Source organism: Octopus sinensis, linkage group LG4 (genome assembly GCF_006345805.1).
Source record: "Octopus sinensis linkage group LG4, ASM634580v1, whole genome shotgun sequence".
Classification (NCBI taxonomy): Eukaryota; Metazoa; Mollusca; class Cephalopoda; order Octopoda; family Octopodidae; genus Octopus; species Octopus sinensis.
The window spans coordinates 21,373,884-21,401,512 of record NC_043000.1 but is presented as its reverse complement, the minus strand read 5'-3'; the positions used below and the strand labels follow the sequence as shown (position 1 = coordinate 21,401,512).

The 27,629-nt window shown below is 37.7% G+C and overlaps 1 protein-coding gene across 4 annotated transcripts in view; it reads right to left on the bottom strand.

The window, feature by feature from the left end:
- Window positions 1–27,629, bottom strand: part of LOC115211041 — a 184,528-nt gene that overhangs the window by 136,039 nt on the left and 20,860 nt on the right. For all 4 annotated transcript variants that reach the window (XM_029779905.2, XM_036501886.1, XM_029779906.2 and 1 more), the window contains exons 4-14: window positions 27,366–27,481; window positions 25,764–25,976; window positions 23,034–23,078; window positions 19,714–19,800; window positions 18,014–18,110; window positions 15,294–15,365; window positions 13,077–13,111; window positions 8,886–9,046; window positions 7,451–7,582; window positions 3,109–3,266; window positions 1,859–1,975 (exon numbers count right to left, since the gene is read on the bottom strand). In XM_029779905.2, coding sequence (XP_029635765.1) covers window positions 1,859–1,975; window positions 3,109–3,266; window positions 7,451–7,582; window positions 8,886–9,046; window positions 13,077–13,111; window positions 15,294–15,365; window positions 18,014–18,110; window positions 19,714–19,800; window positions 23,034–23,078; window positions 25,764–25,976; window positions 27,366–27,481 — 1,233 coding nt within the window. The remainder of the gene's footprint in view (window positions 1–1,858; window positions 1,976–3,108; window positions 3,267–7,450; window positions 7,583–8,885; window positions 9,047–13,076; window positions 13,112–15,293; window positions 15,366–18,013; window positions 18,111–19,713; window positions 19,801–23,033; window positions 23,079–25,763; window positions 25,977–27,365; window positions 27,482–27,629) is intronic.

Sequence of the window (27,629 nt, the reverse complement as noted above, 5' to 3'; positions counted from 1 at the left end):
TGTCACAATCAACTTTGTCTTTCACCACTGCCCGCCTGCTTAGCTCAGTCGGTAGAGCATCAGACTTTTATAAGTCAATTTTAGAAGTAATCTGAGGGTCGCAGGTTCGAGTCCCTCTGTGGGTGTAAACAATTTTTGGTCCAACCCATGCTAGCATGGAAAGCGGACATTAAATGATGATGATGATGATTATCATTACCACCACCACCACCACGATCCTGAACATTATCATTGTTTTATTGCCTACTTTTCCATGCTAGCATGGGTCAGACAAGAGCATGCTTGGGAAGAGTCTTCTACAGTCGGATGCTCTTCCTGTCACTAACACCTTCTTGTTCCCAAGGGAGGTAATTATCTCCCAGTCTATCAAACAATAAACAGCCTTGACTTATGAATATGGAGAATCAGAAACAAATGCCACAGTATGAATGAACCTTTTGCTTATGAAGGTCATGCAACACCAAGACATGCCAAGAAGCTCAGATGTGTTTTGACAGGGGATTGCATGCAAATGACATCATTGCTGCAGCCATTGCTAACAATTAGTGATTGGACACACATATAGATGAGAGAATACAAACTTATATAAACACACACACATGCGCGCACACACACACACTTTTGCTTTCCTACCACTTTTGTCATTATTTTTACTTTTCCTGATCAGGGACTAGCATCCAAAACATCAACCCTCACATTCTTTTCTACTCTAGGTACAAGGCCCAAAATTTTTGTGGGGGAGGGGGCCAATCGACTAGATCGACCCCAGTACACAACTGGTACTTAATTTAACGAACCTGAAAGGATGAAAGGCAAAGTTGACCTTGACAGAATTTGAACTCAGAATGTAAAGACAGATGAAGTACCGCTAAGCATTTCACCCAGCATGCTAACTTTTCTGCCAGCTCACTGTGTGTGTGTATGTGTGTGTGCGTGTGTGTGTGTGTGTGTGTGTGTGTGTGTGTGTGTGTGTGTCTGTGTGTAGCTCTCTCTCTCTCTCTCTCTCTTTCTATATATATATATATATATATAGATTTTCTTCTTTTTACTTGGTTCAGTCATTTGACTGGAGCCATGCTGGAGCACTGCCTTTAAATGAACAAATTGACCCCAGAACCTATTCTTTGTAAGCCTGGTACTTATTCTATTGGTCTCTTTTGCTGAACCACTAAGTTACAGGGATGTAAACACACCAATATCGGTTGTCAAGCAATGGTTGAGGGGGGACAAACAAACATATACATAATGAAGTGTAACTTAATAGACCAGTCACTAAACTGGCATGCTACAATACCCAGGGAGTTATGACATGGTCATTTGACATGTGAGAAACAACTGCCAAATCTCTCTCAAGTTACACTCTACCATTAAAAAAAAATGGAAAAATTGGGTAATGTTGTCAAAGGTATATTCCTCATCATTTAATGTCCATGTTCTATGCTGGCATAGTTTGGATGGTTTGAGAGGAATTAATGGATTCAAGGACATCATACTCCAATGTCTGTTTTGACATGATTTTTACAACCTGAAACCCTTCCCAATTTCAACTGCTCACAACGTTTACTGTGTGATATTTCTCCACTGGTACAGTGGAGACCCACTACTACCACCACCACCACCACCACTACCACCAACACCACCACCATGCAGTTAACAGGACTAAGAACCCCAGGAGAGGTTGAGACCAGCTTTATGCTTGGGGACAAGTCTGAAAAAAATGTCAAGATGGTCATGGTTGGAATGCATTGGTCATAGCTCTGCTTGTGCTGAGCTGACTTGGGAGCTGAACAACAACATCAACAATTAAAGTATGATCTCTTCTATGTCATATTTAAGAAAAAAAAAATAATTGCATTACCTGTACAATATTGTGAGGGAGTTTTTCATTCTGCCACACCCACCAAACATAGTCATGGGGCCGTATAGTGATAGCATGCTTCTCATAACCATCTTCTGTAATGTGTATTGTATGATTCTGGAAAAGAACATTCAGGAAAGTCAGTAAAATTTCATTACATTCACCACCACCACTACCACCACCACCACCACGTTACCGTATTTATTTAGAGATGCTCTGTGTTTCTTTCAATTAATTTTAAATATAACAAAGAATTTAGTAAAATAACTTAGTTATCATTAAGCTAGTGTTGGGAACATAAATTGTGACTAAAGTTTGGTGGAAGGTTTTAATTCAGAACTTATGAAAACAAGACATTTGTACTAGAGAGCCAGAAGTGGTTTCAGCTGGGTTGGTATCAAAAGGGTTAAGAATTGTTTCTCTATTATATTTTTTAACCCTTTTGTTACCGTATTTATTTTGAGATGCTCTGTGTTTCTTTCAATTAATTTAAAATATAACAAAGAATTTGGTAAAATAACTTAGTTATCATTAAGCTAGTGTTGGGAACATAAATTGTGACTAAAGTTTGGTGGAAGGTTTTAATTCAGAACTTATGAAAACAAGACATTTGTACTAGAGAGCCAGAAGTGGTTTCAGCTGGGTTGGTATCAAAAGGGTTAAGAATTGTTTCTCTATTATATTTTTTAACCCTTTTGTTACCGTATTTATTTTGAGATGCTCTGTGTTTCTTTCAATTAATTTTAAATATAACAAAGAATATAGTAAAATAACTTAGTTATCATTAAGCTAGTGTTAGGGACATAAATTGTGACTAAGGTTTGGTGGAAGGTTTTAATTCAGAACTTATGAAAACAAGACATTTGTACTAGAAAGCCAGAAGTGGTTTCAGCTGGGTTGGTATCAAAAGGGTTAAGAATTGTTTCTCTATTATATTTTTTAACCCTTTTGTTACCGTATTTATTTTGAGATGCTCTGTGTTTCTTTCAATTAATTTTAAATATAACAAAGAATATAGTAAAATAACTTAGTTATCATTAAGCTAGTGTTAGGGACATAAATTGTGACTAAGGTTTGGTGGAAGGTTTTAATTCAGAACTTATGAAAACAAGACATTAGTACTACACAGCCAGAAGTGGTTTCAGCCGGGTTGGTATCAAAAGGGTTAAGGGGTGTGTGGACTGATGATATGTTCTTGCTAAAACTTACCAGTGACAGCACAAGTGTTAAGAATATTTGAAATGCTTTACCTTTGGAGCAGGCTTAGCAATTACAGTGCAAGTGCTAACAATATCTTGAATACAGGTCACAGTATATGTATAAACACCAATTGTTGTTATACACACACAAATCAGTCCAACTTTGCTCAGAATCTCTTTGCTCTCTTCATCCATTTCGTCAGTTTTATCTGGAAATAAATAACAAAAAATTTAACCCTTTAGTATTTAAACTGACCATATTTGACCCAAATATTTCACCTCCTTTATGTTCAAACTAGCCAGATCCAGCGACTCACACCAAGCCTACAATCCTCCTCCTCCTCCCCACCCATTCCTCTTCCTCCCTACCCATTCCTCCTCCTCCTCCCCACCCATTCCTCCTCCTTCCCACCCATTCCTCATCCTCCCCACCCATTCCTCCTCCTTCCCACCCATTCCTCCTCTTCCTCCTCCTCCTCCTCCTCATCGTTTAATGTCCACCTTCCATGCAAGCATTGGTGGAATGCTTTCACAAGGGCCGGCTAGGCCGAAGCCTGCACCAGACTTCTGTGACTGTTTTCGCAGGATTTTTACAGCTGGATGCCCTTCCTAAACACCTAACCACTCAGCAGAGTGAACTTGGTGCTTTTTTCATGGCACAAGCACAGGCGAGGTCAGTTTTGGCAAGGTTTTTACAGCAGGATGCCCTTCCAAACACCAGCTACTTTACAGTGTGGACTGGGTGCTTTTAAGTGGCACCTGCACTGACAGGGTCACCAAGTACCTAGCAAGACAAAAAAAAAAAAAACTTTCAAGAGGAGAGGAGGCATTGGAGAAGGGGATCTTGTGTTGGATGATGAAAAGATGGATACAAGCATCTTGCTGTAGAGGAAGTACAAGGCTACCCGGCTAGAGATTGAAATTTTGAAGCTATGAGCTAATGCATGGATAATTGAAAGCAATGTGAATAAGCATTGCCCCTAACAGAATAATCTGTATACTAAAGAATTAAAGAAACTATTTTCAAGAGAATGCTAAATATTAAATGTTATATTTCAAGTTCCATCCAATTTTGGGGCAGAATCAGTAGAGAGATGTAGAAAATGCATTGCAGCATTTAAGTTATAACCCCTTACATTCTGGGTTCAAATCTTGCAGGAGGTCAAATTGGCATTTCATTCTTTTGGGGTCAATAAAATAAAGTACCAGTCAAATATTAGGGTCAATCTAAATCAACAATGCACCAGTCTACAAAATTTGTGGCTGTGCACATCATCATCATCAATATTGTAATTGCCATCATCATAATCGTTATCAGTCATTGTCCTCCACCTCCTCCTCCTCCTCCTCCCCCTCATACTCGTCATCGTCGTCATCATAGCCATATTCACTGCTATATTCATTGTCATATTCATCATCAATCACCACCACCACCACCACCACCACCACCATCACCATATATATATACACAAAAATATACAGATAGATAGATAGATATATAGATAGAGAGATAGAGAAAGTGATAGATAAATAGATAGATAGATATATAGATATAGAGATAGATTGATAGGTAGACAGATTGATATGTAGAGAGATTGGCAGATAGATAGATGAATAGATAGATAGATAGATAGATAGATAGATAGATAGATAGATAGAAAGAAAGAAAAAAGAAAGAAAGAATGAAAGAAAGAAAAATAGATAGCTACACATACATATATGATGGCCATCTTTCAGTTTCCATTAACCAAATCTACTAATAAATCTTCGGTCAGTTTAGTGCTATAGTAGAAGACACTGGCTGAAGGTGCTGTGTTGTGGAACCAAACCCAAAACCATATGGTTGTGATACAAACTTCTTAACCTCACATCATCATACATATGCCTATTTCTTTCTTAAATAATTCTTGCTTCCAAAATGAAGTTGTTTGGTTTTTATCCCCCAATAAAGCAATCTTAATTCTATAGAATATTCTTTAAAATCTATTCTTCAGACAAGACACAAAGTAAACCTATTGATTTTTTGGAGTTCTCGCTATATATTTATATTTTTACCTTTATTTGCATTTGCATTTATGATTATTATTATTATTATTATTATTATTATTATTATTATTATTATTATTATTATTATTATTATTATTATTATTATTATTATTATTATCATTATTGTCATTATTATTATTATTGTTATTATTATCTGCTCAGAAGACAAGAAACAAAATGGTTTGCTATTTTTGAAGTCTTCCTTGAAAAACAGTCCATATATTTTTAGTTCAATGTCAATAATTACATAAGGTAATGACATAAAGAAGCTACTAATTAAAATAAATCAAATTCATAAATGAACTCAGTATAATTAAAGAATGTGAAATCATCTTTGAAGTGAACCTTAGAAGAGATTTAAAATATCTGCTGAGCTGATTATGGTTAAGTGCAGCTTTTCAACTTTAGACAAGAATAAACAGGGGCATGTATGAAGTTCTTTTCACAACAGTATAATTCTAAGTTCAATCTCACTGTGTGTAACACACAGTCTAAATACCGATATTGAGAAATTAGGCTTCTCAAAACCAGAAAGGAGAAAGCTGGCCTATGCCAGTGGTGTATAACCAGCCCACTTATGAGTATCCTTCATTCATTGGACAATAAACTTTGCTTGTGAAGACCTATTGAGGCAAGTGAAATCAAAATCGCTGACGTGGCTGATGACAGTACCGCCTGATTGGCACCTGTGCCAGTGGAATGTTAAAAGCACCATCTGAGCATGATCGTTGCCAGGCCCACTGATTGGCTCCTGTGCCGGTGGCACATAAAAAGCACCATTTGAGTGTGATTGTTGCCAGCATTGCCTTACTGGCACCTGTGCCGGTGGCATGTGAAAAACAACATTTGAGTGTGGTCATTGCCAGTGCCGCTGGACGGGCTTCTATGCAGGTGGCATGTAAAAAACACCACTTGAGCGTGGTCGTTGCCAGTACTGCCTGACTGGCCTTCATGCCAGTGACATGTAAAAGCACCCACTACACTCTCGGAGTGGTTGGCATTAGGAAGGGCATCCAGCTGTAGAAACTTTGCCAGATCAGATTGGATTCTGGTGCAGCCTTCTGGTCCGCCAATCCTCAGTCAGACTGAGGACTGTCCAATCCATGCCAGCATGGAAAGCGGATGTTAAATGACGACGATGATGATGAGATCCAAGCAATCACAGGAACTGTGAAAATCTGTAAAACTTTCCAGAAGTTTATCTTATAAGTATATATGATCTTGTCTAGACATGCAACTATATGTACACAAAACAAAACTTTACAAGTCTGCACATATACATACATACATACATACATACATACATACATACATACATACATACATACATACATACATACATACATACATACATTCATACATACATACATACAAAAAATATCTTGTTGATTTTGTTGAAATTGCAATGAAGGAACCTTGGATGTAGGTTAAAAACTGGCTCTTTTTCTATTGGCAAGAAATCTTGAAATAAAACTGAATAATGACATTCATACATACATACCTATCGAGAAATTTACGCAAAAAACTAGAAATACTAGGTTTTTCAAAGCGGAAAAGAAACAGAGATGAATTCTCCAAATCCAGTCTATTAGCAAAACTGACAATTTGACCACAAAACATAATTAAATATTGATTTCTTATATAGGCCTAAGACCTGGAATTTGGAATAAAGGGAATAGTTAATTATAACAACTGCAGGAGACAAACTAGCAGAACTGTTACCATGCTTAGTGGTGTTTCTTCCAGCTCTTTCTGTTCTGAGTCTAAGTGTCAGGGAGTTTTGACTTTGCATTTCATGTCTTTGGGTTTGATAAAATAAGTACCAGTTGAGCACTGGAGTTGTTCCCTGCTTCTGAAAATTTCTGACCTTTTCCAATATTAGAAAGAATTATAAAAATCTTGGTACTTGGATGCAGAGCTGCCTGATCAGTATTATAAACCCCTAGGTAAATCAATGCACTAGGCCCTATTGAGTTTATATTTTGATAGTAAGCTACAGCATAAATAGACCAGAATTGGGCCCCTTAACCCATGAGACCTCTGGGCAACTGCTCAGAATGCTCATACCTTAAGATGATAATGCTTGGCTAATATTTTATTTTATCGATCCTGCAAAGATAAAAAGCAAAGTTAACCACAGCAGGATCTGAACTCAGAATGCAAGGGATCATAACTTGATACCCGCAAGACAATTTGTCATGTTCTAATGATTTTTCTAATTCACTATAAATGACAATTACTAGCAGAGGTGAGAGATTAGAAGTTTGTTGTGAATGTTTCAGAGATGGAATTTATACATAGAAGAGCTTCATTAGTGATCTATAGTGAGAGGTGTTATATGACTTACCTATGCAACATAGTAATGGTTGCTTTACAACAGGGTTTATATATCTGTCTAATTCATTGAAGCTGCTTATTTTGTTGTCTTTGTCTATCCAGTTCCACCAGATTCGGTCATTTGTTTCTAATCGCAGTAAATCTGGAAAACAAGTTAAATACAAATATTCATTACCATTTCTTTAATTTGTTGTTTAGGCTTGACTCAGAAAACTTTTGGCTGAAGACAATAAAGTGGGTTTCTTTTGTCTTCTTTCTGAGAAAGTGTAATCTAGAGCTACATTATTAGATGAAGTGTGTTGTTGACATGCATGATTCATTGACAACAAATAATTTGTTTGCTGAATTCTATAAACAGAAACCATGATTCTTTTTTTTAGATTCATTAACCCAGGGATAGTTTTGACTGAGGATATGCAACCAGGTTGAAACACAGGTGTTTCAATGTTTCCTTATAGCAATGAATCAAGTGAATTGTCAATACCTATCCTATCATCTGAAAAGAGAACAGAGAAATGCAGCAATGACTGACATTGCCAGAATTTATTAACAATAAATATGTACATAGTTGTTTTGAATTTTGTTGTTTTACATGTACATGATAATTTATTATATGTCTGGTAGATATCAACATGAATCAGCAAATAATTTGTTTGCTTAATTCTATAAAAAAGAACCACAATTCATCAACTTAGGAGTAGCTTCAATTGAAGAGAGAAAACCAAGTTGAAACACAAGTGTTTCAAAGTCTCCTTACAGCAATGAGTCAAATGTGTTGCCAACATGCATCATCTGAAAAAGAGAACATGTCCTCTGAAGGAGAAATACAATAGTGATTAACATATTCCCTTTCAAATCTGCCAGAAGGTATTAACAATGAATAAGTACATCATTGTTTTGATTTTCATTGTTCTATGTGCACATGATAATTTGTTATATGTTTCGTAGATATCAACATACACTAGCAAATAATTTCTTTGCTGAATTAAATAAACAAGAGCTATCATTCTTGTTTAGCTTCATTGATTAAGGCGTAGCTTTTACTGAAGAGACACAACCAGGTTGAAACACTGGTGTCTTAAAGTCCCCTTATATCAACGACTTGAGTTGCTGCCAGCATATATTGTTTGATAAGAAAAGGCATTCTCTGAAGGGGAAATACAACGGTGATTATAATATTTACATTCAAATCTGCTGGAAAACATGGAGAATGAACACACATGTCATTGTTTTGATTCTCACTGGTCTACATGGTAATTTATCATCATTCTGTATTGACCACAAAATTCTCATCATCATCATCATCATCAACACCACCATTTAATGTCCTCTTTCCATGTTGGCATGCGTTGAACAGTTTGACTGGAGCTAGCAAGTTAGATGGCTGTGTCAAGATCTACTGTCTAAATTATATTAAAAAATCAAAAGAACAGCAAAAAACTCACCACAAATGAAACCAGTTTGGTTATTGACTTTAACATGATGATCTTTTGGTTTGGATTTGACGATAATTGTACCAATGATGTCAGCTGAAAATTGTTTGTCTTGATCCGAATAGTAATAAACTCCTGGTTTTGTAAATGTCTGAGCCATTAACCCTTGAGAACTGGAAAGAGAAAATTAAATGAGTGGCTTGTGATGCAGGGGTGGCTGTGTGGTTAAGAAGTTTGTGTCCAAACCATGTGGTTTCAAGTTCAGTTCTACTGCGTGACATCTGAGGCAATTGTCTTCTACTACTATTGCCTGGAGCCAACCAAAGCCTTGTAAATGGATTTTGGATTTGGTATGTAGAAAGTGAAAGAAGTCCTCACGTGCGTGTGTGTGTGTGCATGCATGAGTATGTGTGTGTGTGCATGCATGAGTGTGTGTGTGTGTGCATGTGTTGCTGTTTCCTTGCATTGACATCATGTGATGATCATAAATGAGTGTCACTGTGATGTCCTTCATTTCCAGACTTCCACAAAAACATGTCTGGTCCAGAGGAAATATTACCTTACATGGAAATAGGTGAGGGCTGGTGTCAGGAAGGGCATCAAGCCATAGAAAATTCACCACAGCAAATTCCTTCTGACCTACATAAGCATGATAATGATGATGGCGATGATCATGGTGATGGTGATGACAAGGACATCATCATCATCATCATCGACATTTCTTCTAAATTTGATAAGGGTACACCAAGCACATACATCACAACCATATGTGTGCAACATGGTGATCTCATATCAGGATAAACAGTGCATGACCTTGTCGGTGGATCCCAGTTAGTGTATTAACATTCGTTTTTGCCCTGGTATTTGACATTATATAATTCAGGTTTCATCTTTCGAAATAGGCACTGACAAACTGATTCCATGGCCAGAACTATGGAACAGCCCATGATAATGGTAATAATGATGATGATAGTGGTGGTGGTGGTGGTGATGGTTGTGGTGGTAGCGGTGGTGCTGCTGGTGATGTTGGCATTGGTTGTTGTTGTTGTTAAGCAACAAGATGGGTAAGGGTGATTAGGTGATGGCCTGGGGCTTAGGGGCAGGAGACCCCAGACCTTGGGAAAAAACACTTTGGTCGTCTTGTAGTCGAGGGCTCTTCATTGATGCCCGATACTACTAGGAGGTGGCCCTTGAAGTCACTGGAAATAGAGATCTCCAGGTCCAAATTCTTGAACGGCTGGCATTAGTGGTGCTGGAGGTGATAGTGATGGTGGTAATGGTGCTGCTGGTGGTGATGGTGTTGGCGTTGGCGTTGGCGTTGGTGTTGGTGGTGGTGATGGTTGTGGTGAGGATGATGATGAAGATGACACTGGTGATGGAAGTAAATATCATTTCCCATAACTCATGATTCATTTTACAAAATGTTTGTCTTATTACAACAGATCGGCGTAAAAACAATTCGTTCAATGACAGACAGAAGAATAAACAAAGGATGTCCAACTTAGCAAACATTATTTGAAAATCCAAATCATAATTGTCACAGTTAAGCCAAGCAGTGATTTGCTGTGCTATCGACTACTCTAATTTATGTTGAATATCTTCAGCTTATGTCAAAACCTTATAATAACATTTTTCATTGAAAAACATCACCAAAATATATGCACACACACACACACACACACACACACACACAAAAACATGTATATATATATATATATATATACATACATGATGTGCTTCTTTCAGTTTCTGTCTACCAAATCCACTCACAGGGCTTTAGTCAGGCTAAGGCTATAGTAGAAGAAACGTGCCCAATATATAAATATATATATATTCTTTTATTTGTTTCAGTCATTTGACTGCAGCCATGCTGGAGCACCGCCTTTAGTTGAACAAATCGACCCCAGAACTTATTCTTTGTAAGCCTAGTACTTATTCTATCGGTCTCTTTTGCTGAAGTTACTGGAAGTTACGGGGACGTAAACACACCAACATCAGTTGTCAAATGATGGTGAGGGGGGGACATACACAGACACAAACATGTAACTGAGAAGTGATCTTCTTGACCACTTTACCTTACACTGTAGATTTTCTTTTATTTCTAAGACAGTCTGACAATGGTTTAACTGGCTGAAACTTAGAAGTCACTATCAACAACATTCTTGTATAAGAATAATAAATTTGTATTCTACAGAAGTATAGAGTAACCCATCAAATTAATGTAAAATTGTCTTTATTATAACTGAACATAAAAACAAACATTAACATCTATCTATCTATCTATCTATCTATCTATCTATCTATCTATCTATCTATCTATCTGTCTGTCTGTCTGTCTGTCTGTCTGTCTGTCTGTCTGTCTGTCTATCTATCTATCTATCTATCTATCTATCTATCTATCTGTCTGTCTGTCTGTCTGTTTATCTATCTATCTATCTATCTATCTATCTATTTTTTATTTTATTTATTTATTTATTTTTGTTCTTTTCTTCCCTTTTACGATCCCTCTTGATCGAAAACCTACGCCACCCTTTTTTTTTGTTTCTTTTGTTTTTTGTTTTTTTCATCCCCCAAAAGAAAAGCTCTACCTTGTAACTTGTCCCATCTGTGTGCAGCCCTGTGTGGCCAATAAAGAAACTTATCTATCTATCTATCTATCTATCTATCTATCTATCTATCTATCTATCTATCTATCTGTCTGTCTATCTATCTATCTATCTATCTATCTATCTATCTATCTATCTATCTATCTGTCTGTCTGTCTATCTATCTATATGTATGCATGCATTTGCTAGCTATGGCTTAACAAGCTCTTCAAATCAACTGACAAATGAGTGACCCTTGTAAAGTTTTATTTATATTAACCCTTTTAATACTGACCATCCTGTAACAGGCTCTGGTTTCATGATACAAATCCTCTCACTTTAAAATGTTCATATTTATATTAAAACGGTCCATCCTAGTTTTATGTAAGAATCTTTTGTTCTGAAACACTATCTTGGTTATATAAAAAAAATTATGCATTCAACTAAACTCATCTGATTTTTGCAATTATTTTAAAAAACTGAACTGGGTTCTTGCAAAATTATAATCACCTATGTTTAAAACATATAATTCAGAAAATTTTAAATGAATAAAGTCAAAGAATATATATATAGATATGCATTAATTTATGTCATAATAATTTAAAGATGTGAAATAATTCGTTTTTAATTGTGGAACCTGAGTTAGATAAAACTATAAATAATCTTTTCTACTCTAGCCACAAGGCCCGAAATTTTTGAGGAGTGGCCAGTCAATTAGATCAAACCCAGTACACAACTGGTACTTAATTTATCGACTCCAAAAGGATGAATGGCAAAGTTGACCTTGGTGGAATTCGAACTCAGAGCATAAAGACAGACGAAATGCCTATTTCTTTACTACCCACAAGGGGCTAAATACAGAGAAGACAAACAAGGACAGACAAACGGATTAACCCGATTATATCAATCCCAGTGCATAACTGGTACTTATTTAATCGACCCTGAAAGGATGAAGGGCAAAGTTGACCTCGGCGGATTTTGAACTCAGAACGTAGCGGCAGACTAAATACCACTAAGCATTTTGCCTGGCATGCTAATGTTACTGCCAGCTTGCCACTATGATAAAACTATAAATAATAGCAGCCATAGATGACCTTTTGTTTTTTCTATCTAAATGCATTTTTTGAGCCAAATATTTAGACATTATTTATAATTTTATTAAGGCAGTAAGCTGGCCAAATTGTTAGTGTGCTGGACAAAATTTTAAGCAACATTTTGTTCATCTTTATGTCCTGAGTTCAAATTATGCCCAGGTCGACTTTGTTTTTCTTCCTTTAGGAACTGAAAAAAAAATAAGTACCACCTTTAGGAACTAAAAAACTAAGTACCACCAGGGTTGATGTAATTGATTAACCCCATTCCTTAGAATTGCTGGCCTTATACCAAAACTTGAAGCATTATCTACTTCAAGTCCTATAGTTAAAAATGGATTATCATATACCTAAGTAATGTATTTCATTAAAAATATGGCAATGACAGAGATATTTAAAATAAAAGTAATACTTAAATACCTGTTATATAAAGTTCTTGTTAATATCAGTAAAACCATTGTTTAGATATAAAAATATGAAAAGTAGTAAATAGACGTGCTCAATTGTGTAGTATTTAACAGACTTACCTGGGTTCCAACCACATAAAACCATCTTTTACAGGCTGCCAAAAGAAAAGGAAATTAAACAAAACTTTAGTATTTATATATGAAAATGTTATTGATTGATAAATTCATCATCAATAAATTTATGAATAGAAAATTTAAATCTTTGGCTTAAATTCAAATATATTTTATTATTCAGATTTTAATTCTATTGGTTTGTTATTTGTATTCCACAAAACTAATTTAATTTTGTTTTGTTATTGCAGGTCAAGAAAACTATAAATTATTATTAGATGACAGTTGTTTTGAAGACGAAGGAAGTCTGACTGAAGATTTTTTAAATCAGTAAGTGTTGTGTGATGCTACTAGAAGCTGTGTGGCGGCACGTGGCTTAGTGGTTAGGGTGTCAGCATCATGATCATAAGACTGTGGTTTCGATTCCTGGACCGGGTGATGTGTTGTGTTCTTTAGCAAAACACTTTATTTCACATTGCTCCAGTCCACTCAGCTGGCAAAATTGAGAAACGCTGCAATGGACTGGCGTCCTGTCCAGCTGAGGAACACATACGCCATAGAAACCAGGAAACTGGACTCATGAGCCTGGCTAGGCTATATACATATGTGTGTGTGTTTGTTATTTGTGTTTGTGTTTGTCCCCCACCCTCCATCGCTTGACAACTGATGTTGGTGTCTTTACATCCCCATCACATAGCAGTTTGGCATGGGAGACCGATAGAATAAGTACTAGGCTTACAAAGAATAAGTCCTGGAGTCAATTTGTTCAACTAAAGGTGGTGCTCCAGCATGGCCACAGTCAAATGACTGAAACAAGTAAAAGAATAAAAGAATAAAAGTGGGGAAAGGCATTGATTCTGAAACACCACAGAATATTTTATTGAGGATTAAACTGATATTCTGTTGGCTTCTTATAAAACTAATTAATTACATCCTGCACTGCAGCATTGTGTGGACAAATTAGTTAGATCTGTCTGTTATGAACAGCAGGGAAAGGTAAAGGAAAGAGAAAACAACTTGGAAGAAGAGTATTATTAAACTTATAGGGAAAGTGACAGCTAGTGAAATGGCTGAGAAGAGTCTGTCTCTGTGTTGCTACACTGAAATGGTTTACTCTTCTTGGTGGCAACATACACGCTCAGCAGTATTTCTATTTCTTTACTACCCACAAGGGGCTAAACATAGAGAGTACAAACAAGGACAGACAAATGGATTAAGTCGATTATATCGACCCCAGTGTGTAACTGGTACTTAATTTATCGACCTCGAAAGGATGAAAAGCAAAGTTGACCTCGGCAGAATTTGAGCTCAGAACGTAATGGCAGACGAAATACCACTAAGCATTTCACCCGGTGTGCTAACGTTTTTGCAAACTCGGTGCCTTAGGCTCAGCAGTATTTCCTCTGACTCTGTACATTCTGAGTTCAAATCCCACCAAGGTCATCACTATCTTTTATCCATATGGGGTTGGTAATATAAAGTATGTGGAGGCACATGGCCTAGTGGTTAGAGCAGCGGACTCGCAGTCGAGGGATCACGGGTTCGAATCTCAGATCAGGTGAGGTGTGTGTTTATGAGTGAAACACATAAGCTCCATGCAGCTCTGGCAGAAGGTAATGGCAAACTTCTGCTGACTCTTTCACCACAACTTTCTCTCAGTCTTTCCTCCTACATCTCGCAGCTCACCTGCAAAGAACCGGCGTCCTTTCCTGGTGGGGAACCTATATGCCAAGGAAAACAGGAAACTGGCCCTTATGAGCCAGGCATGGCTTGAGAAGGAACAAACAACAATATAAATTATGAGTCAAGAGTGGTGCTCAATGTAATCAGCTTATCTCCTGTCCAAATTGGTCCTCATCCCTGCAATAGACTGGCATCCCATTCAGGTGTTATGTTATAATCTCAGATACTTATATGCCATGGAAACTGAATAACTGGCTTTATGAGTCCTAGGGCTAAAGAAAAATGTCAACTGAGCTATTTGTAATATTGTGAATGTTTAATTGAAAATATATAACCTTAAGACATGAGAGCTGCAGCTGGCCAAACCATTGGGATGTTGGCTCGTCAACTGAAGGTACAATATGTATCAACAACAAAAACAACAACAACAGCAGCAGCAGCAGCAGCAGCAGCAGCAGCAGCAGCAACAACAACAACAACAACAACAACAACAACAACAATTTAAATTGAAATGTCAAAAGTAAATGAAAAAAAAACACATACCTCATATGGTTGGTATAAAGACGAGTTTAATGCAGGTGGCTCTATTTGGAAAACAGCATGGGAATTTTCACACTACCAACACAAGAACAAAGAATAAGCAAATTCAGTAACATGAATATATTCATTATAAAAGACAGAAGCAGTATTACTTCAAAACAGCAATATGTGTGTCATATGTAAAGTAGATACATTGTTGAAAGCCTGATAAACTGTGGCATTCATCTTGAGATAGCATCTTGTGCTTTCAACTATATGTCTATAAGAGATGATATCTCAGGACTAATAGCACAGTTTATCAGGCTTTCAATGCTGTATCTACTTTAAATATGATACAGAGATAGCTATGAATATATTTTTGATTCATTAAGGGTATGGCTCTAGTCCTAACGTCTGGCTGATATTGACTGCATTGATGATAAAATAATTTGTGAAACTACATCCTCATTGAACAGCAGTTAAAGTTAATATATTTAATTCCAGGGGCATTAAATCGTTAACCAGAAATAATTGTATGGTGAAATATAATACCCATCATCACCTAATATTATTCTTTTTCTTCCCTACATAATTATTTCTAGTTAGCTTTTTAATGACTTCCTGCATTAAATATGCTAACACTGACTTATGGACTCTTAGACAACTCACACACACACACACACATACACACACACACACACACACACACACACACACACACACACACACACACACACACACACATTGTCAATGGATTATATATCCACAAAAGAAGCACACTCTAAATGCTAGAGCAGTAATGCATTTACAGGAAGTTAATTATATGACCGGTCATAGAGTGACCAATGGTATAACATCGAGGAGTCATCTATAAGGCTAAGTGCTTTATAGATGCAAAACCATTGGTCACTTTATGACATGCCATATAATTAGCATCCTGTAATATATATATATATATATATAGAAAGATGAATTTTCTTGTTACAGATTATTCAAAAGTTTAATAAAAGGAATTCTGTACAATCTTCGTTCAACTCCATTTCTTCCATTCACTAATAATATATATATATATATATATATTCATTCATTTATATATACGAGGGGCGTTCAATAAGTAATGCCCCTGACCCACTTCCCATATCAGTAGAGCAACGAAACTTGGCACAGTTATTAGTCTTTTTCTACATAGGAACCACCCAGAGTTATGCATTTCTCCCATCGTTTGATGCAGCGCTGGAGACGGTTTTTGTAGAAGACCCCAGCTTGGTCCTCCAACCACGACGTGACTTTAGAAATCAAGGCTGCATCATCTGTGAAATGCTTTCCTTTCAAAAAAAACTTCATGGCTGGGAAGAGGTGAAAATCAGAGGGTGCAAGGTCAGGAGCGTAGGGGGGATGGGGGAGGAGTTCATAGCAGCACGCCTGTGCTTCTGATCTGGCGACACACGAGTTGTGGACCGGAGCGTTGTCCTGCAGGAGGAGGATGCCTTTGCTGATCTTGCTCCACCTCTTGATTTTGATAGCTTCTCATAATTTCCTCAAAAGTGAAGCATAATAGGCTCCTGTAATTGTGGTACCCTTTGCCAGGAAATCTGTCATCACTACTCCGTCCTGGTCCCAGAAGACTGTGAGCATGACCTTGCCAGTGGAGGGCTGCACCCTTGCCTTCTTTGGAGGAGGTGAGTCACGGTGCTTCCACTGCATTGACTGGGCTTTGGTCTCTGAATCATAGTGATGGACCCAGGTTTCATCCTGTGTAATCAGTCTTTTGAAAAATTTTGACTCATCTTCTTGGCACATCTCCAAATTCATCCTCGAGCACTCGACACGTTCTTGCTTCTGGAAAGGCGTGAGCAACCTGGGAATCCATCTGGCAGACACCTTTTGCATATGCAAATGGTCATGAATGATAGTTTCCACAGACCCGGTACTAATCTTGACCTCATATGCTATTTAGCGAATAATTATGCGTCGATCTTCCAAAATGGCAGCCTCAACTTGACGGACAGATGCCTCATCAATGGCAGAAGGGGGTGACCAGATCTGGGAGCTGTTTCCACAGAGTTTCGACCATGTTTGAATTCACGATGCCAGCGTTTTACAAGGTCATATGATGGGGCATCATCACCATAAGTTACTTTCATTTCATCAAAAGTCTCCTGTGGTGTGCATCCTTTCAAATACAAAAACCGGATCACTGCTCGACACTCAACAGGCTCCATTTCACACTTGACTCAGTTCAAACACCTGTAAATCAGAAACCACAATTAGCTCAGACATATAAATAATTGCACATGCAAAATTTCAGCTAGATCAAACAACTGCAAGTGGGTCAGAGGCATTACTTATTGAACGTCCCTCGTATATGGTAGCCACTAGCATAACTAGAGTGTGTCACCTGGGGCGGCCCTTCCATTTGCTGCCCCCAGACCCCATGAAAAACACATATTGACTACACCAATAGCCTACAACAAGATAAAAAGTGCTATCCCCTTAAAAGTGGCACCCTGGTGGGGCTGCCCTCCCCCCATCCCCCAGTTATGCTAGCTATGGTTTAACAAGTTCTTGAAACAAACTGACCAATAAGTGACCTTTGTAATTTTTCTATTTACCCTTTTAATATCAAACAGCTGAAACAGCACTTGGTTTCATAATACAAAACCTCACATTAAAAGAGTAATTTTATATCTAATTCTTTCAAGATTTAACAACACTAAATGGAATATGTTTATAAATGTACTGACCAGATCTTGGCTCCAATGCCACCAGACAATTTCACCTTCTTCTATCACAAGAATCGATGGCTGGAACATGTTGTCTAAAACATTGATTTTGTATTCCCTATAATTAAAACATTGTAAATTGAACAAAGTTTTTGTGAAGCAAACCAACTTGTCAATAATTGTAAAATATAACAAGAGCACTCAGAGAGCACAAACCTCCACCAAGGCAGCACCAACGTCCTCTCAACGATTAGCCAGAATTGATTTTTAAAATGAGAATATCTGAAATAAACTCAACTGCTCTCACAAATGAGAATACTAAGAATGAACCTGACTGCTCTCATAAATTAGGTAAAAACACTGGAAAAATAATCCAGATACCTTGTCTGGTACAGGATCAATTCCAAAATCTAATCAGTTTGTGCCAGTCACAAGGACAAATATCCCTGAAAGTTTCATCTGAATTCATCTGGAAGTTCTTGAGATATCTTGTCCACAGACAAACAAACAAACAAACACGACTGAAAACAATACTTCATCATCGTCATCGTCATCGTCATCATCATTATCATCATCGTTTAACATCCGTTTTCCATGCTGGCATGGGATAGATGGTTTGACTGAGGTCTGAAGAGCCAGCAGCTGCACCAGGCACCAATCTGATCTGGCAATGTTTCTACAGCTGGATGCCCTTCCTAACACCAACGACTCCAAGAGCATAGTGGGTGCTTCTTATGTGCCACTGGTGCAGGAGCCAGTCAGTGGGGACTGGCATCAGCCACGTTTGGATGGTGCTTTTTACATGCCACTGACACGGGAGCCAGTTAGGCAGCCCTGGCATTGATCACGTTTGGATAGTGCTTTTTACATGCCATCGGCATGGGGGCCAGTCGTGGGGGGGGGTACTGATAACTAATAATAATTATAGAAATATGTTGGATTGCATTTTTAATGCAGTCCTTCTTTAAGATGATTGTTACTACATGGTTATGTAGTAAGAAGTTTGCTTCCCAACCACATGGGTTCAAGTTTGGTCCCAATGATACCTTGGGCAAGTGTCTTCTACTATAGCCTTGGGCTGAGTGGATTTGGTAGATAGAAACTGAAATAAGCCTATTGTATGTGTGTGCATCATTGTGTCTATATTTTCCCTTGCTGCTGCTCTTGACAACCAATGTTGGTGTGCTTACATCCCTGCAGCTTAGCAGTTTGGCAAAAGACTAATTGAATAAATACCAAACCTTACAAAAAATTAATAAACACAGGGGTTGATTTGTTTGACTAAAATTCTTCAAATGTGTGCTCCAGCATGGCTACAGTCTAATAACTGAGACAATTAAAAGCTAAAAAGTGAGATCTGTGAGAGATTTGACTGCTGTTTCTAGCAGACTGACTGGTCATCTAGATACTCCTGCCTCAATGTGAATTCGCACATGTAACATTGTCAAAACTGTAAAATTAGGATGAGGCTTCCTCTCCAAAACCAGCATGGCCACAGTCAAGTGACTGAAACAAGTAAAAGAGTAAAAAGAAAAAAAAAAACTACTGCAACTCAAAAAAATCTAAACCTCAACAGTTTCTGCTTATTAAGATTGATTACATTCTAAATCCTTTAATAATTTAAAAACTTTAATGATGATTTTTTTAAAAATAATGATAATGATGATGATGATGACGATAATAAGAATGAAATTATCATAATAAATTACAATTTTACATACCGATTCATCTCGCTGACAACAACTGCGCAATAATGGAGTTTATTGACATCAGAACTTTCTGTTCGAAAGTAATACACACCAGGTTTTCTGAAGAAAAACATTGATAAAAATTTTATATTAAGATGCAAAATTATAAATTGGTATTCAGGTTTTTCATAAGCGGTCAGTCTACATGAATATTCAATGCTTATATCTAGCTAGAAATTAACATCATTATGTAGGTGTTGCTGTGAGGTAAAAAAACTTACTACCCAACTAAATGGTTTTTGGTTCAGTCCCAATGTGTAACTCCTTAGGTGTTTTCTGCTATAGCCCCAGGCCAAATCAAAGCCTGGTGAGTGGATTTGGTGTGTCGGCTCCAGCTTGTATCTGAGCATTGGGTTTGTCAGTTTCCATCCAGTCTCCTCAGCTGATGTTTGTACTGCAGGTGACTTTGGAGTCCAAGTCAGTAGTGAAAGAGTCATGGGCAGAACTTGCATAGGATGGTCAGTGCAGATCAAGGATGTTGAAGATACTCCTTTCTTCAGCGTTTTGCCTCTTCATTCTGTTGTCTGTTCTACTTGAAGGAACTGGCCCCATTGCCGATAGCATTCCTCCAGGCTGTCCTATCCATGGCAATCTGTTCCCACGAGGATGGCTGGATGTTAGCTTGAGCCAAGGATGTTTGAGCTGGTCTTTAAAACAGAATTTCAGGCCTCCTCTGGGTTTTGTTCCGATTGCAAGTTCTCCATAGAACTTGATCCTAGGGAGACGAGAAAGCTCCATATGCTGGATGCGAGTTGCCTTCTACTATAGCCCCAGGCCAATCAAAGCCCAGTGAGTGGATTTGGTAGGTGGAAACTGAAAGAAGCTTGTCATGTCAGGAGTAACTGTGTGGTAAAATGTGTGTTTCCCAACCACATGGTTTTGGGTTCAGCCCTGTGCTTTGGCACCTTAGGCAAGTGACTTCTCCAATAGTCTCAAACCAACCAAAACCTTGTGAGTGGATTCAGAAGACAAAAACTGAAAGGAGTCCATTGTATATAAGTATATATGCGTGTGTGTGAGTGTGTGTGTGTGAGTATGTGTGAGTGTGAGTGTGAGTGAATGTTTCTTTGATTTGACATCATATGAGTGTTGTAAATGAATGTCATTCACTTCCAGTATTCTGTGCAAACACGCCTGGCCATGGGTAAATATTACTTTGCTTGGAAACAGGTGAGGGTTGGAAATGGGAAGGGCATCCACCCATAGAAAAATCTGCTTCAATAATGCCTGTCTAATCCATGCAAGCATGGAAAAGTGGACATTAGAAAGATGATGATGATGATGGTAATGATAATGATGGTAATGATGATGAGGATGATGATGGTGGTGACAATGATGTTGACACAGGAATTCTAAATGGTATCAATATTAAGTTTTCTTGTTTTTCTTCTAATTGCTTAGCAAGAGAATGAAAGGCCAATCCCTTGACCATTTTCAGGGCCTCCAGGATTGGTAGGAGGAAAGAAATCTTTGCAAGAGAGTGAACCTCCCAAAAATCATACAAGAACCACGTGGGTATGTTAAACTCAGGTACAGAAATTATTTTCTGATGTTTTCCACATCATTTTCATTTTAAAATTTTCCCTCAAAAGGCTTTGGTCAATCTAAGGCTATGGAAAAAAAAAAAAAACACATGACCAATATGCTGCATAGTGGAATTGAACTGGAAACCACTTGGCTTTGAAGCAAACTTACAAATTACATATCCAAGTCTGTTGGCTAAAAGGAACAGATTGCATCATCGACTTACATAAGTAAATTGATGTGGTTTCGTCGTTGTTTATTCACCTGTCAGAATAGAGATTAGAGAGATGATAGATGGCTTCAGAGCAACAGACCAGAGAAAGGAATCTAGCTTGGACAATAAATTGGTTGATGTAACCAGGATGAAGATGGAGGCTAGAGGAATAGTCAGAGCAAGCTAAATACAGAGTGATAGTGGGAGGGCAGATCAGCTCTCTAAACGACAAACAAAGCATGTAGTGTCTTATGTGTTGTGATAGGGCTGTTATGTTTATGTTAACTATTTTCACTTCCCATCTTGGAAAAGTTATTTTAGTGATTTAAAACACAAAAGTGGAGGCGCAATGGCCCAGTGGTTAGGGCAGCAGACTCGCAGTTGGAGGAGTGCGGTTTTGATTCTCAGGCTGGGCGTTGTGTGTGTTTATTGAGCATAAACACCTAAAGCTCCATGAGGGGGTGGTGGCAACCCCTGTTGTACTCTTTCGCCCCAACTTTCTCTCACTCTTTTTTCCTGTTTCTTGAGTAATGCTAGGGGGAACACATATGCCATAGAAACTGGGAAACCGGGCCCATGATCCTAGCTAGGCTTGAAAAGGGCAAAAAGAAAAAGAAAACGCACAAAAACTGTTAGGTTCACTTATAACTTATAACTGATATAGTTCCATTATGTAGTTCCACTACGGGAACTCCATTGGTTATAATGATGAGGGTTCCAGTTGATCCAATCCCCGGAACAGCCTGCTCATCAAAGTAATATGCAAGTGAGTAAGCACTCCACAAGCACACCCTTAGTGTAGTTCTCAGGGAGATTCAGTGAGACACAGAATGTGACAAGGCTGGCCCTTTGAAATACAACTACTACTTATTTTTGCCAGCTAAGTGAACTAGAACAACATGAAATAAAAAGTCTTGCTCAAGGACACACTATGGCTGTTTTCCTGGTGGCAGTTCTGAGGATATCACAAAGTTGTGTGTTCTTCATGTATTTAACATGAAATATTTCTGAAGTTAGTGTATAATGGTTGCTGAAGATGCATGGCTTAGTAGTAAGAGCAACAGGTTTACAATCATGAAGTTGTAAGTTGTAAATTTGGTTCTCAGACATGGCTGTGTGTTGTGTTCTTGAGCAAGACACTTTATTTCACCTTGCTCCAGTTCATCCTGCTGCAGAAGTGAGTTGCAATATCACTGCTGTCAAGCTGTACTGGCCTTTGCCTTTCCTTTAGACAACATCGTTGGTGTGGAGAGAGGGACTGGCATGCCAGGGTTGTCTTCTACAAACAACCTTGCCCAGATTTCTGCCTCGGAGGGGAACTATCTATGTGCAATCCCATGGTGATTCATAACCAAAGAGAAGGGGTCTTTATTATATGTGTGTATGTGTGTATATGTGGTGCGTGTGTGTGTGTGTATACACAGAGAGAGAGAGAGAGAGAGAGAGAGAGAGAGAGAGAGAGAGAGAGAGAGAGAGAGAGAGAGGAGAAATAATTTGCTATTATATTGATGGAGAAAGGCTGTAGGAATGTTAAATACAAGAAAAACTTATTTACTTGAATTGTTGTCGGTGACTTCCTGTCAGTGTTCCCATCTGGGGTCTGAAAAAGTAAAGCAAAACAAAAAAAAAACGTGAATAATAGATTTACAGATAGATTATAGAATATAGGTACATGCATGGTTGAGTGGTTACGGTGTTAACTTTATCACTATATAACTTCTGGTTCAATCCCATAGCATGGCACTTTGATAAAAATCTCTTCTACCATAGCCTTCATTATCATCATCATCCAGTGTTTTGTCCCTGTTAAGGGGGTGGCTGGATCTACATTAATGCCATAGCAACCAAGGTAAGCAGGTGCAGCCCACCCCAGTGGTGCCCATTCTCCTTTGCTATCATAAGGTTTTTTTGGAGCTGGATTTTCTACAGGGAGCATGCCCTTGTTTCCCCACAACCTCAGTTTCTAGACACATGTGGTTCCAAGACCAAGGCCTCTACCATGAGTTTTTAAGAAATGTGGTAGAAAACTAACTCAGGAAGGCAGGGACGCTACTCCCTGAGACCCCTTTCAGAGCCCGCCTACCTAAGCCTTATGAGTGAAATTTGATGGATGGAAACTGTGTGGAAGCCTACTGAAGGTACTGTATCTTTTTCCTGTCACCAAGCAGATTGCTTCCAGTACCATTTAATAGAGGTTCCTTTTCTGGTTCTGATAATATCTTCTTGAAAGCCATAATTGGTTACTTCGGTAGTGTGTTCTTGCCTTGGGTGAACAGTGATGGTTAATATTTGACCCATGGTGCCATTCCTTAGAATGAAGCAGAAACAACATGAAAACTAAGATAAATGGTATATATATGCATACATATCTGTCTGTCTGTCTATCTTTAGAAAAGTTTAGTTGAAATTTACAGAAAAACAAAAGACGAAGACAGGTGTATAAACAACAAGCAGGTGTATTAGTTTGATGCTCAGGAAAGTGAGAAAGTCTTTTATGTTTCGAGCCTATGCTCTTCAACAGAAAGGAATAAGAGAAAATAAACAGAGAGAGAATAAAAGAATTCGTGGATTTAGCGGTCAAGAAAAGTTTACCCTGTTGGAGTCATGCAGGCCAAGTCTCTGATCTGAGACTAACCTTCCTCCTTCCTACTCCATTTTTTTTTATATCCTTTTACTTGTCTCAGTCATTAAACTGCAGCCATTCTAGAGCACTGCCTTGCAAAATACCTGTCAAATGAATTGACCCCTATAACCTGTACTTTTTTTAAAGCATGGTAATTATTCTATCAGACTCTTTTCCTGAACTGCTAAGTTACAGGGATGTAAACAAACCAACACCAGTTGTGAAACAGTGGTGGGGGGATAAACACAAGCACTAAGACACACACACACATACACACACATGCATACACACTTACACACTTATATATGTCAGGCTTTTTCAGTTTGTGCTTACCAAATCTATTCACCAGGCTTTGGTTGGCTTGAGGCTATAGTAGTAGACGCTTGCCCAAGGTGCAATGTAGTAGGACTGACAGTATATTTTGGACTAATATACACACACACACACACTAGGATACAATGGACTTCTTCCAGTTTCTGACTACCAAATACCCTCACAAATCGGCCTTAGGCTATCATAGATGATACTTTCCCAAGGTGCAATGCAGTGGGACTGAACCTGGAATCATGTGGTTAGGAAGCGAACTCCTAACTACACTGCCACACCTGCCCCTATGAGAAATCTCTTAATCATAGGTGCAGGCATGCTTGCATGAACATCATGGTGGGTCCTGCTTTTGTGGATTTAAGTATGAGTCAGGAGAAAAGAGCAATCGTATGCAAGTTTACTTTCCCATATAGACATCATCATCATCATTATCATTGCGGATCCGTGGAACAAGCTGCCAGACGAGATGGTGAAGATGCCGATGACCGCTTTGTTCAAAGCCTCCCTTGACCTCAAGTGGCCTGAACTCTTTACATGAACACCACCCTGTACTTAACTCCATGTCCCACTACATGGCCTTGCTATTTGCTTTTGAGCCAAATTAACTAACTAACTAACTAACTAACTAACTAATTGTTTAATGTCAACATTTCTATGCTTGCATGGGTTAGATGGGATTTGTCGAGGCAGGTTTTCTACGGCTGGATGCCATTCCTGTCACCAACCCTTACTTGTTTCTGAGCAAGGAAATATTTTTGTCTGTGGAAGAATAACATCGCTTGTATGACAGTGAAGAAGAAAGAAGAAAAAGAGGTGAAGGAGAGGGAAGAGGTAGTGGTGGAGAAGAAGAAGAAGGAGAGGAGGAGGAGGAGAAGAAGAAGAAGAAGAAGAAGAAGAACAACAACAACAACACAACAACAACAACAACAGTAGCAGCAGCAGCAGTGGCAGCAATTTATTAGGGGAGGTAGCTAGTCGATGACATCAAACCCAGTAGCCAACTGGTACTTTGTTTATTAACCCCAAAAGGATGAAAGGCGAAGCAGAATTTGAACTAAGATCGTAAAGATTGAGAAATATGCTGCTTGCTTTTTCTCCCCCACAGTAACAATTCTGCCAGTTCATCAACTTTACAACAAATACACCACCACCACCACCACCAACAACAACAACAACAACAATAATTCAACATGCCTGTACTGATTTGTTTTGTACAAAAGTATTATGGAATAACATAAAATATTTTAATAAATAAATGTTATTATTACATCATGAGAACTTCCACAGCTGAAAATATCAAACATGATGAAAGTGTTAGAATTTAAGAATGCTTACATCTGAGATTTAGTATAAAACTTTGCGTGTCTAACACAGTATAGAACTTCATGAACCGTGTGCCGAACCGCACATTGCTTCCAGTACCATTTAATAGAGGTTCCTTTGCTGATTCTGATAATATCTTCTTGAAAGCCATCATTGGTTACTTCAATAGTGTATTCTTGCCTTGGGTGAACAGTGATGGTTAATATTTGACCCACGGTGCCATTCCTTCGAATGAAGCAGAGACAACATGAAAAATTAAGATAAATGGTATATATATATATATATATATATATATATATATATATTATATATATATATATATATATATATATATATATATATATATATATATATAATATATATATATATATATATATATATATATATATATATATATATATATACATATATATACATATATATACATACATATCTACCTGTCAGCCTATCTCTATGAATGTATATATTTAAAAGTTTGAAAATATTTGCAATAAATATTTGATACAGTGACAACTTTTGAACAAAGATTTTCTTAAAATATAAAGTTCTAAAAAAATTCTTAGATAAACAGTACAGCATGAACCTTTTGGAAGGATGCATTTGCATTGTGAATGTAAAAGTACACACACACACACACAAACCATAGCCATCACTTCTGAGTGAACAAGATTTGGCAACATGTATCATGCTTTCACTAATTGTTTTAGCTGCCTATGTAGTTGCAAACAAACACAGACACCTTCTGGACTCTTCTAAATCCCTAGATTCAGAAGAGGATGTGGTGGCTGAAGAAAGGACTGCATCAGCTCTTTGCTGGTACTTATGTGTTTATAACACACAAAATCTCTTAAATTCTCTTTCCATTTATTTTTTTGAGCCATCAAAATTTTCACCACACAACCACTGTCTAGTCACTGACATAGTCGCAGGGGAATTACATCACTGACCAAGTCGTAGTTGTGGGATGAAAATATCGACTCCTTAAAAAATATATCTGAAGTGAATTTAATAGTATTTTGTGTTATTAAATTGCTGGAATGGTACTTCCATAATGTTATTTCTTAAGTTTCAATAAATTATTTCAAATCATATTACTTGTAAACAAATACAATTCTGAAATAAATTATAATGGAAACTAATAAATCGTTCTACTTTCAAGCTCTGGCTTTCACATTAAATATTTTTGGTCATATTTGAACATAAATTTTAATATGTCTAGTCTTGACACTACGGGTTTTGATAGTGTGAGTGATGGAGGCAGGGGATCAATCTAAGAGGATGGCTTCAGATATCCAGGCAAGTCAAGGTTTGCAAATATTTGCTGTCTGCAAAAGTTGGTATAGAACTGGTGGATATCTAATTTGTTAAATGACATGGAATATCAGATCTTTTGAGGAGTGAGATGTGTTGTGTAGAAGGATATCATGAAATGGCTTGGGTAAGGCAATGTTTTGACAATCTAATGGCTAAGAAAAGGCTCAATGTTTCCAATTGAGAACAATTTTACAACCATTTCATTGATAAACTATTTATTGTCATTAAATTTTTTTTTCTTTGAAAGACCATTGATAACTGCAGGAGAAAACACAATAGAATTTCACATGGAATACTTACAGGGTAAATGTGTATTCACCTTCCAAATTAAAAGGAAGGACCAAGGATCTATCAGGAGGCATCTGTAAATCATAACCGCCGAGTACTGCCACGAATGTTTGCCCATTATGAACAATCTAGAATTAAACAGAATCGTATTTGAATGAAACATTTTTAACCCCTTGACAATGGTTGATGCAAATATGCGATCACACTTTTGCTTGCCTACCCGTGGTTAATGTAAATATACAATGTAGAGCTGCCCTACATCTATCATGGACTTTT